Raw genomic sequence first — 12,334 nt, forward strand, 5'->3', positions numbered from 1 at the left:
TTTACACTGTTAACCCCACGCTCCTGTCAAATAGCCTGAATCTAGAGTTTGAAACATAAAGGGGTTAAAAAAGCTGTTCCTTATCTATACTGCGCTATACTTCTTGTTAAAGAACATTTTCTCAGTCCATATAAAATAATTGACACACTGAAACAAGAAGAGGGAAACTTTACAACATGGCACAAAATATCTTTAAACACGAGACAAAGTGACATTTTCTGTAATCATACTGTGAACAGGGGGATTTTTTTTTAAAAAGCTTACCTATTCTGCAGAGCCTCAAATGTTGCATTGGGGACATTCAACAAAAATTGAATCCATGGCAAACTTTACCTCCGTAAAGCAATAACACTAAAATTTTGCACTGCCAAAATAAAGCTGTGTTGTTTACTCATTTAGGGAATTATAGCCTTGTTAGAGACACCTTATTAAAAAGTGATGCCAATTTTTTTTAAATATTTTTTTGAAAAATAACTAAAAAAAATAAAAATAACCAGCGTGCTACATAATATGGGATGTTTGTCAGCTGCGTTATTTCCGAGTAACCTGGCAAACCCGATGACTTGAAGTACCACAGCCAACAAAGTAAACCACCATTTAATATTTGTTATCTATTATTATCCAAGAAAAACACCAACAAAAAAACTTGATTTTTACAAACATACCTTAGGTCCTTGTCTTCCAGGATAACCTGGCAATCCTGGGACACCCAGTTTACCCTGAGAGACATTAACACCACAAGTAAGCACAGGAATACAATTTTAGCACAACTGCAGTCAGAGCTATGTTACCTTTTCTCCAGCAAGACCAAGAGGACCAGATTCACCAGGGGGCCCAGCTCTGCCTTTAGGACCCTCAGGACCATCCTCTCCACGGGACCCAATCAAACCAATTTCACCCTACAATCAACAAATATATAACAACACATGGTTTCATTTTTATATATCTTAATTTTCCATCCAAATAGTAAAGATTCAACTAAATGTTGAGTCATCAGTGTTTTTATTTCAGTCAAGCTCCTCACCCGGTCTCCTTTGATTCCCATGTCCCCCTTGAAACCCGGGAAACCGTCCTCACCCTGAAATGAGAGAAGTTAGTGAATTTTCTGGCATTTTTGGGGTTAATTTACTATATTCTTGCTAAAAGCATTGTTTAACTGTCTGAAATTGATTATTTTTTCTAAGAAACTCCCTGAAACTTTTTTTTAAAAGTTATTTTTTGAAAATCTTTTAAAGCTTCAGCCTTCTTAGGTTCACCGTGTAAATCACAGGATTGACAGTGCTATCTGCTGGTCAGATAGTGGAATAGCACCTGCATGGAAACGTAAAGCTGTTGATATTTTCATCCTCTACATTTGCAGCAGTGCCCATTCACTTTTATTTGTGACTTTTTATATACCGATGTACCAAATTAGAAAACATTATATAATTTGCTCTAGTTTTAAAGACACTGAATGATGCTCGGGTTTATTGACTTTGTGAAACTCGTAAATGGACTGAAGGACACGATTGAGTTCATCCAAACTTATTACTCTTTTCTTTGAAACTTTCACTTGTCCATGTTTTCAACTCTCTGATGCATAATGCAGTACTGAGCACGTCTGTTGCCACCAACTCACATCGCAAAGACCACACGCACACACCTCAAGAAAAGCACATCCTTTATTCATAACAAACACTTTCTCCTCGAGGTTTTGGCTTTTGGATCTCTTGCTATAAATAATTCAATAAAAAATGATATGAATACCTGTCATTGTAGTAAGAACAACATCTCTCAGTCAGATAATGGATTTTTTTTTACAGTGACACAGCTGTATTGATCTTGAATAAAAGTTATGCCTATCTATATATAAAAAATATTAGTTTAAATTCTACATGGATACATGCACAGTTCAACACTTCAGAAACTGCTTGGAGTTGATTGTAGTGGGCTTTCAAAAATATTCTAGAGCATGACAGCTTTACATTCAACAGTGGATCGAGGGTCACTTTAAGAAAGTCTCCGTCTTTGCTGAAGAAGGCTATCGACTGACCTCTACATTCAGGCTCCAGCAGCTGTCCACTCCAGCTCAAAGGACTCAAACCAAAGCTGGGAGTGCTGGTAAACAGCCACTGTTGGAAAGGTCCTGCCTGTGACGTTCAACTATCTACTAGCTGTTCCCAAACATTATTTTTGATGCCTTCAGTTTTATCACAAGATGAAGTTTAGACTGACAGTCTGCAATTCACTATGCCAACTTCCTTAACAGAAACCAAGGGAGTTATCCCATTGAACTGACTCCCATTTGGTTCTTTACTTTGACTTTAGCAATACATTATGTATAATTATTAAGCTATTTTTGTTTATATTTTATATAAAAAAATTGTGTAAAATAATATATATATTTTAAAAAGACATATATACCTTCTCTCCCTTTGATCCCTTGAGACCACGGACACCATCTGCACCCTGTAGGACAGAAGCCAGAGATGAGAATGATGACAATGATGTCTAGCAGGACAAACTCCTGTAGAATAATAAAAAGCATTTGGACAATCAAATACATGCCTCATCAAACATCATACCTTAACACCACGAGGCCCAGGATAACCAATGGGACCCTGTGGGCCTGATGGACCCTGGAGCAAAGAAAGAGTTTATGATTACTGGGGCTAACGCTTAGCAGATAAATGCAGATGGCATTAATAATAACTTGTAATTACATATTTAGATACCCGATTAGTGTCAATTTAAGATGGTTCGCCATTACAATTGCATCGTAAACAATCAGTGTTGGTCAATTATTGAACCAAGCTAAACTGTAATATTAAATACTGGCACAACATAAGCTCAGTTAACAAAATGTTATGTGATCTGAATATGAATAACAATTAAAAAGTGAATGAATGAATAAATGAACAAATGAAAAAAATAAAAAAATAAATAAAAATAAGATAAAATTCTGTCACTTCAAAACACCTACTTGGGCTCCTTTCTCTCCAGGTGGCCCCTCCTTACCAGGATGACCCTGCAAAACAAAACAAAGACATCACAACATGGTTAAAACTTGCAAAACTATTGAACTTAGTGAATGCTGTGACCTAATGTGTGTCACTGAGCTACGTGATGCAACCGTTTATGATGTTGAAGCAACTTCACAAAAAAGAACCCCAGCGTTTCTTTCTGAATTCATATTAAGATCAATTTCTAGCTTTTGTGCTGTCCTTCAAACACATGGCAAACCAACAAAAGAGTTACTATTTCAGAGCAAAGCTGAATTGTAGTGCATTCACACAATGCTGCATTAATTATAAGGGTAAACTTGTGTGCTCTATGGTGCTTTTTTGCAAACAATAGCATAGTATATTAGCAGATATACTACAAGTACAAGTTTTTCTAGTAATAATATTAAATTAGATATTTGTGTGATGGCCACTGATGAAGTAAGGTTCATCGTACAGACAGACAGGTTGGATATAAACTGCCCACAAACATATGGGATCCTTTGGCCTCTGACATCCCGATCTGAAGTGTGACATTGAGGTAGAGGGCTGTAAATCACCAGGCTCTGGCGCCTGAGGCCAGCTAAGGCTGTCTGCCTGTTGAACTTACACACCTCTCCAAGTAAGGGCAGTGAAGGAGGTATGACATGAACAACTACGGGTCGAAATAACAAATCCCGTAGGCTATTTATCAAATTTCTGGTGATGGAAAATGCCACGAGAGATGTCTGAGGTACAGTTCTGCCATGTTGCACAAAAAGGATTAAATAAAAATCAAAATATTGTCCATGTGCATTTTTTGAAGCACATAGCTTGCACAACAACTTCATTTATAGTCTCAAATGCATATGAGATATTTCAAGAAAAACAAACAAACAAAAAATCGGGCCATTTCCAAAAATCATTACCAACAGACTGAAGGTATAACACAAATAAGTCAAGGAGTCACTGTATATGTGTGCATCTGTGTGTGCGCTGTCTGTTTTCTTAGCAATCTACTTTCCACTTGGTGGGTTTATGCAGAGGATTCAATAGAGAATACTGTTGTTTCAGGTCATTTGAATGAATGGTTCTTATTTTACGGTATAAGCTTTTTATTTTTTCTGCTTTCACAACTTCTGATAACTTGCAGGTGAGACGTGTGAGACGAATATTCTCAAAACCACCTCCACATGTAAATTTTCAATCTGTATGAGTTATGGCCACCACAATTTTACAATGTTCCAGACATGGTTCCTGACTTTTAAGGGGAAGCATGTAACTAATTTAACTTGGGTTTTGGTTTGATTTTTTATTAATGACTGCACTTTTTGTTTGCATACTTAAGAGCAATTTTTAGTAAAAATGTCCATTTCATCTACTCAGCACTCAAATTCTTAATCTATGGGAACTAAAACTTTCCTTTATTTTTGCAAAACAAATAAAGGAAAGGCTCTCAAAGTGGATTGTCCACAAACTAAACTTTGCATGTCTATTGTTTTGCATCTTTATTGTTTCGCTAATCCTCAATGATCTCGTAAGTACATTAGCTGTGCAGCTATCTTTGAACTTGGTGGTTATATAAAAGTGCACAATTTCCCCATATTTAAACGGCAGATTCAGTACTAAACTACTACTAATACTAGTACAAAATAAAAAGTAAAAAATAGCACCCACAATTTTAGTGAATATTAATTAATATTGATATTGAGTAAAGTGGTGTTAGATTATCTTGTTTGTGGGATATGTATGTGTGTAATATTGATATACAGTATGCATGTGTTTAGGTCACAAGAGCACTCACAGGGGGCCCATCAGCTCCAGGTAATCCAGGCAACCCCGACCTGCCCTGAGGTCCCTGCATGAGGAAAAGAAAAAGACAGATTTAAAAAAACGTCCAGGATTCTTATGAAGATCACGTGCAGGTTCAAATAAGCTAAATGCAAGTTTTTGACTTTAGCATAGATTCTTAGTTTTGATGAAAGAAAACTCAAGGAAAAAGAAATTCTATTATAAACAAAAAATAAATAAACTGAATTTAAATTTTAAATTCTAGTTAGATAAATACAACTAAGCTTCCTTAACAAAGAGACATGACAAAGAAGCATGCAGTACATAGCATACTTAGCATGGATCTTGCTAACCTGCAGATACCAAATTTGCCTTATTTTACCAAATAATGCAAAAGTTACATCAAATCATGGGTCTTTATATCTTATATCAAATACAGTTTAGTGATTCGGCAACTTAATAATTCCTCGCACAAGACTACGTTTTTTTGTACCAAAAAACATTTCATTCACCAGGTACAAACCGTAATGCTTTAATAATAAGCTTTCAAATAATGAAGACAGAAATAAACACACTTTTTCTCCAGGTGGTCCAATGGGGCCTTGAGGACCAGGAAGACCCTGCAAAACAAGAGACAGATAGAGATGAGAGTCGATATAGCAACAACAGGCATGCTCAAACACATGCGCAAGCTGGATAAACTGAAGCAATTGTTGGAGCTGTAAATAGTTTAGCTGGTAAAGAAATGTTAAGCCTGTGTGTTTAAGTGTGCTTGTTCTTTCTAAGTGGGGTATATTGGTCCTTAGCATTCTTGCAAATCCTTAAATATTTGTTTATGTGCTCCCATATATGCATTTCTGAGTCCCTACCTGCCATTGCCCTTTATATTTGTTGGTTTGGTTGTGTTTCTGTCCTTGTTTCCCATGCTTTTGTCTTCATGTCTTTCAGCATTAGTTATTTATCTTTTGGTTACTTTCCGTTGCACTGTGAAAGTTCGTCTTCCCATTTGTCTTGTATTTTTACTTCCCACCTTTGCTCCTTTGCCTTCTATGCCTGACAGTCGGCCCATGTGCCTTTTTCCCCACTTGTGTGTCATTTTTTAAACCAATGCTCAGTGTATACAGAGGCTACAAGCAAACTGTTAAACTTGCTTAGGAAGAATCCTAACAGAGGGAAGTGACACAGAATCTCTCTGAGTGGCAGCCATAATAACCCTTAATAAAAACTGGATGAATTTTCTAATGACTAAGGAAAGGTGCTCCAGTGATTCTTTCATCCCCTCCTTCAGCAGTAGATAGACTAGACCAATCCTTTTATGAAGTGAAAGGAGATAATGCCCTCCCATTATTCATAGCGACATAATACATGAACATCATTAACTGCAATGAGCATCACTGACATGTGACAGCTAAATGTTCATTAGTAGTGCCGTTTCTATTTGATGCCAAAACGTGCTGATAAAATTTGAACCTTCAATGAGAGGTGACCTCTCCGGTGAACATTATTTGTATTTAATGATGAGTCCGAATTCCGTCCTTTGTAACAAAGTGATATTTTTCACTGATTTCTCTCTTTCATAAGACCTGCATGTAACAGCACAGTAACACTGCATGAGGCATGTATTTTGTGTAGTCCATCTTTGAGACACTGTTTCACCACATCAGACCCACATCAACAACATCCGCTGCCACATTATTAAGCTGTCTGAGATTCTCTGACCGCTGCACTTCTCTTTTCCTAGGTCCTTATGAATTCTGCCTCACACTTTTCTTTGACCTCATAATGTTTTCCACTGAAGCACAACATAACACTATCTGATATGTGCTTATATATTTATGTGTGTGTATGTGTGGCTGTGTGTCAGCTTGAAGTAACAGTTGTAGAAGCTTTGCAGGAATTAAACCAACACAAAGACAATGAAAACCAAACCAAACAAATAGTTCTTCTCCTAAGATAAGTCCATGGAAAATATCCCTGCACTGCACTTGTCTTTGCTTGTTTCAGGTGCAGTGATGACACCTCGTGATTGATGCGTTCACCTGTGTCCCAGGGATTCCCTGCTGCCCGGGTGGGCCTGGCTCTCCTTGAGGTCCCTGAAAAAAAAAGAAGACTGTCAAAACTAGACAAGAAACATTATTCCCGGAGCAACTCTCACAAATACAGTGCAGTTGAATTACACCCAGTGTGGCACTGTTAACAGGTGTGCTCTGTCTCCAGGACTATTTACTCCCCAGATCACAAAGAAAAAACAATGATATCTCAGGGGATAAGTTACAGAAGAGTTTAATTAACTAATTGAAATATTTTGGTATGCCTACTTTTCCCAATCTGCTTCATATACTCCAATCTGGAATATAGCTGCCTTTTTACTGAGCTTAATGTATTTTACTTTGGTTACAAAAGCAAAGTCCAAAAAATTCCACTCTTTCCTAAAATACCGCAGCATGTTTACTTAGGAGTCCAGGACAGAAATAAATGAAAGAGAGGCTATACTCTTGGTGGACATTTAATTCTCAAAAGCAGCAAAACTTATTAATAACACATTTCTGTAAATTGTTGTTATTTATTTATATTTATCTTAACATAATGTAACTTTTAACACATCTTTAAGATATAATGATCACAGCAGATTCACAACTGAGCACTGAACCTTTGATCTCACAGCTGTGCATCCTACAACCTAAAAGTTAACTTTAACAATGCGCACTGAGTAAAAGCATCTGTATAGTTCAGCCCAGGGTCTGAAGATCTGCAGCACTAAAAGCTGATATGGTCACATGTTGGTGACTATAATAATGAGGAAGCTGTGTTTGTACCATGTTTCCTTTTGGACCTTGAGGACCATCAACTCCAGCAACACCCTGCAGAGGACACATTAAACAAGACTCGTGACCGATCATATTAATTGCAGGCAGTGATACTACATGGGGACATGGTAAAAGTCAGAGTACGTACAGGTGATCCAGGGGGTCCTGGGGGACCACGAGGTCCCAGCAAACCTCTTGGACCCTATGTGGAACAAACGAGTTCAAGTAAACTGAGAATTGTTTTATGGTCATAATATTCATGAATAATTGTCAGAGGGGCACTACTGCCCCTGCTTGATGCTTGTGTTAGCTTTTTTAAATGACTTAAGGAAGATCATGTTGCAGCTTGTTGTAATTTCATAGATCTGGGATGGCATGATATAATAAAACCAGGAGCCTTACACTCTCTCCAGCTAATCCTCGAGGCCCAATCTCTCCATCCTCGCCCTGAGGGAAGAAACAGACAGAATCAGAGAAAATGAAATATAATGATCTTTACTGAACTTTTAGCGTTTATCATATTAATTCAAATAAACCAGACCAGGAAGTAAACAGTGGCATCTTGTATTATATATTAGTAATCATCACTTTTAATTTTAGGTGCTCAAAATCCTCTATCAGTTACAGCTTATGTTAAACCACTGCAAACATAACTGAATGCACCAACAGCCAGGAGTTGGTTAAGGTAGTTTCATAACAAGAAAAGGTTAGACACAACCTCCCCTCGTTCCCAGTTCCCAGTCTCAACCCAGCTGCTGCTGCCTGAGGGCTGAGCTGGTGAAGCACATCTGATCTAAATAAGTATGTTGGTGATGCATCTCAGCTGAGTGCAGGTATTTGTGAGATAAAAGAGGAAGCATTTACTCTCTGTCCATCCTCTCCAGGGGCACCTGGGGGTCCCATTGGTCCTGGTTCTCCCTAAGAAAAAGAAGAAAGAGATCAGAAAGGCACACAGGTTGAGGTTAATGTCTCACATTATGATGTTCTTTTATTTATTTTGTAGAATTTTCTAGTTGGAGCTTTTAATTTGAAAACTACATTAGTGTCCTTTCAAACACTGGTTACTTTTTTGTTTCTTCATCCTTGCATACTAAACACATTATGTTTTCACTTCCTGCTGCATCTCACTATACTGTAAAAGCCTTCATACCAAACCTTTGATGCTATAAACCATTGCTCGGAATGAAACAAATACGACATCATAACACAGATTTCGAATAACCAGGTGACAGGCAGGATGTCGTACTCGACAGTGATTTCATTGGTAATTTTTCAACGTACAAACCAATTACCGAGCTTCAGTGCGTGATTAATGCAGGTACATTAGTGGAAGCCATGTAGCAAATTATAAATTGTTAATCCATTTTCCCCTCTTGGCATAACAGTTCTTCACTCAGCACACTGAAATTTAAGGATGTTACTCAACATAATCTTAGAAAGATACTGAAATTCCAAACTACATCACCCACTACAGCCAACTAAAAGAGATCCAAGATATCCAAACCTTTGGTTATTATTGTAATCTAAGACGGCTAATCCTGTATAACTGAGAGAGTTTGTTTTAATGCCAGTTTTGTGACTTATCACACGAGGAAGCAGTGTTTTGTTCACCTGCTCAAAAACATCTAGAGTTGTTTCTCGGGCAAACGATGTTCTGTTTTATATTTACTCTCAGTGGATAAATCTCACAGCTATTCTAAATCAGAGAGCTCTGCAAAAGGAGCAGACTGCACATGATTTAACGTATGAAGTGCCATATTATGCTCACCCTGTGTCCTTTTTCACCAGGCAGCCCAGGAAGTCCATCAAATCCTCTGTCACCCTGTAAGGAAACAGTACGCAATATTACAAAAGCAATCTTTATATGGACAAGAGCACTTCCACTATTTGCTCTTTTCTAGTGAAATAAACTTTAAATGTTATGTAGCAGCATTTGTACCTTAGAACCTGATTCTCCAGGCATCCCACGGGCACCATCAGCTCCAGCACGACCCTTAAAATAGAAGCGAGATTAAAAATATGAATACAGATTTTGATACTGCGGAGACGTTCAGAACATAACTATGGGATTCTAGATAAGTAAGATAATAATTTTTTTTGTTATATCTGCTTTAAAAACACGCACTTTTCTATTTTGTATTTTAGTATCAGTCTTCTTTTTCATTTCTGTAGAAAACTACCAGCGACTACATTCTATTTATCTCATCAGATAAAATGTCAATATTTGTTTTTTCATTTAGATTTACTCTTCCTGTGAACCAGTTGGCTTCCTGGATGTTGCAAATTCTTACCGATAGATGAAGAAAATTAGTATTTGTTTGGTTGTTATAATCAGTAAATAATGAAGTAAAACCAAAGAATATGTTTATTTTTCAGATTTGACTCATTTTTGAAGGGCAGCTTACATTTCTCTTATTAACTCTATCTCCTCCTTGCCTCACTAGTTTTTAGGGAAAACATTAGAAATGACAGTGCAAGATACATTTCATCCACTGCATCCATACATAACTAGCTTGCATACTGTTTATTTAATTAAGCAATATTTAATCACATTTTGTGACATTAAAATCAGCTAAGGTCCTGCATTTTAATTAAGCTTGTATTACTAACTTGCAAATGACTGGTTTATGTTTATTAGTATCCAATTAGGTCACGGTGTTTGGCCCTGCAGAGGGACTGAACCGTGACACTAATTGCACCCTACATTCATAGTCAGTGTTAATGTTTTGGCATTTTCAGACAGATTAACTGCCCAGCCATTGATCCGAGGATTGGAGGGACCACAAGCCTTTAAGCACATCTCAAGCAATTGTTTGTTGGAGTGGAAATAAGCTTCTCAGCTACTGAGGAGAGACGACAAGTACAAACAACCACACAACAAACACAGAGGTATGCAAGCACACACACACACACACACACTGCAGTGCGAGTGCTGGAGGTGAGTGAGTTCACTCACCCGCTTGCCTGCCTTGCCAGGCTGCCCTGGGGGACCTTGGGTGCCACGAGGACCCTGTAAAAGCACACGAGGACCAGTTTGGTGATCAGCAGCACTATTTGTTTCTCAGTTTGTGTGAAATGTTTTCACTCATTCATTAAGTCATAACTTATCCCTCACCTGAGGACCAGGGTCTCCACTTTCACCTTTCAATCCAGAAATGCCAGGTGGACCCTAAAGTAAGAGAACACAAACCAAGCATGCTTATATATACACATCTTTTCAAGCTTTTTTCACAGTTTCCTTCAGGACAGATTATGGAAAACAGTTCTTTAAAAAAACAGCAGATGGCGACATTTTACAGCACTCAAACCATATACCAATGCTCATCAAAATAAACATCACTGCACAGATTATTTTTAAGCACAAATTGGCACATATGATATTATAAACTGCAAGACACTCCTATCAGATTTTTGAATCATGGATTATATCCACCTGGCTTAAACGCTGATCTTTATTTGCTGCAAACAATCAGCTTCTAAACGCTTTGTGCCAAGTTAGAGTTCAAACTTATTTGCAAGACTAGCCTGATAGCTCCAGGTCTAGCTGGCACCAGAGGCCTAAGATTACACATACAGGTACAGTGTTAGATCTGTGTTTTATCTGGCATTCATCTCTGGGCAAGTCTTTTGTAGGGTCTTTTCCTGGAGATAAGCTGTGGATCTTGTATCAACAAGCCCAAGAAAAAAAAGTTTGCCCAGTTGCAATATGTAAAGCAGCTGTTAACATGTGTGTTTTTCCTCTGTTTCACTGAGCAACAAAAAAAAACGTACTACTCTGTATTTGATTGTACTTTCTTCTAGTACCAACAGTACAAAGAAAAATGCACAAGCAACAAAAGAAGATATTTTATAATCCAATCTAATAAAACACTGCATTTTTAAAAATGTGCATTTGATTAACTTAATCTTGAATACTTGTTCCAGATATATACAATGGCTGTAAATGACAACATTAATGAATACAATAAACACAAAACTATGAATAATAAACATATTTAGAGATTGAAAAGCTGTGTTGCAGCATTAATTCCACAGGATAAATTCTCACTCACCACTGGCCCTGATCTTCCCGTCAAACCCATTGGCCCAGGGGGTCCTCTCATAGCCAGCTGCAGGTATGGGCACAGACAAGAGCAAGGTCAAATTTCACTGAGGCAAAAAAAACCATTCATAATACTTTTTGCAAACTGCATAAACAGCACATGACGCATATCTTCATGCATTTTTCAGAATTTTCCTTCCCATTTTACATATTTTGATAGTCTGTTTTCTAGTATCCTGGCATGTCTGTACTTAATAATCCTTTTTTTTTTGGTCTTGGTTAAGAAAGTTGTGGCGCTGCTCGCACTACATGATCACTACATCCTATTCTGAGATGCCTCTCATCTGGACTGCAGTAAACATTCTTTATCATCCTCCAGTTGCTGTCTCATTGTGATGACTTTAACATTTTATAATCAGATTTAGCAATTATTCGGTTTACCTGTTCAGTTATTGGGTCTAAAGTGAATTGTCTCTTTTCGTCTAAGTGCCCATCTCCTCTTCCACAAAGATGCAAAGACTACACCTGTTTCTTAGCCCACCCACAGACGCTGAGCCCCTGAAGTATTTTTAACAGTCTCTCCTGCCTGTCCACCTGTTCAAAGTGGCCTTTTCATGCTGTTGCTCTTTAGCCCACTCGGCATGTCTCCTTTTAGCCCCACAAGGACAACAAAATGCAGCACAACCCTCCTCACCAAAATGCTGTCTCTGTCTTCCTTCCCCTCCTTTCCCCCT

General features: G+C 37.8%; 1 protein-coding gene across 4 annotated transcripts in view; it reads right to left on the minus strand.

Moving 5' to 3' along the window:
- col11a1a (collagen, type XI, alpha 1a) overlaps nucleotides 1-12,334 on the minus strand; it is a 69,277-nt gene that overhangs the window by 33,855 nt on the left and 23,088 nt on the right. For all 4 annotated transcript variants that reach the window (XM_042226612.1, XM_042226615.1, XM_042226613.1 and 1 more), the window contains 18 exons: nucleotides 11,611-11,667; nucleotides 10,674-10,727; nucleotides 10,515-10,568; nucleotides 9,498-9,551; nucleotides 9,327-9,380; nucleotides 8,423-8,476; nucleotides 7,961-8,005; nucleotides 7,707-7,760; nucleotides 7,568-7,612; nucleotides 6,791-6,844; nucleotides 5,327-5,371; nucleotides 4,765-4,818; nucleotides 2,963-3,007; nucleotides 2,565-2,618; nucleotides 2,404-2,448; nucleotides 1,025-1,078; nucleotides 792-899; nucleotides 666-719 (listed from right to left, as the gene is read on the minus strand). In XM_042226612.1, coding sequence (XP_042082546.1) covers nucleotides 666-719; nucleotides 792-899; nucleotides 1,025-1,078; nucleotides 2,404-2,448; nucleotides 2,565-2,618; nucleotides 2,963-3,007; nucleotides 4,765-4,818; nucleotides 5,327-5,371; nucleotides 6,791-6,844; nucleotides 7,568-7,612; nucleotides 7,707-7,760; nucleotides 7,961-8,005; nucleotides 8,423-8,476; nucleotides 9,327-9,380; nucleotides 9,498-9,551; nucleotides 10,515-10,568; nucleotides 10,674-10,727; nucleotides 11,611-11,667 — 984 coding nt within the window. The remainder of the gene's footprint in view (nucleotides 1-665; nucleotides 720-791; nucleotides 900-1,024; nucleotides 1,079-2,403; nucleotides 2,449-2,564; nucleotides 2,619-2,962; nucleotides 3,008-4,764; nucleotides 4,819-5,326; nucleotides 5,372-6,790; nucleotides 6,845-7,567; nucleotides 7,613-7,706; nucleotides 7,761-7,960; nucleotides 8,006-8,422; nucleotides 8,477-9,326; nucleotides 9,381-9,497; nucleotides 9,552-10,514; nucleotides 10,569-10,673; nucleotides 10,728-11,610; nucleotides 11,668-12,334) is intronic.

Source organism: Haplochromis burtoni, unplaced genomic scaffold, assembly GCF_018398535.1.
Source record: "Haplochromis burtoni strain Fernald_Lab_line unplaced genomic scaffold, NCSU_Asbu1 Contig_220, whole genome shotgun sequence".
Lineage (NCBI taxonomy): Eukaryota > Metazoa > Chordata > Actinopteri > Cichliformes > Cichlidae > Haplochromis > Haplochromis burtoni.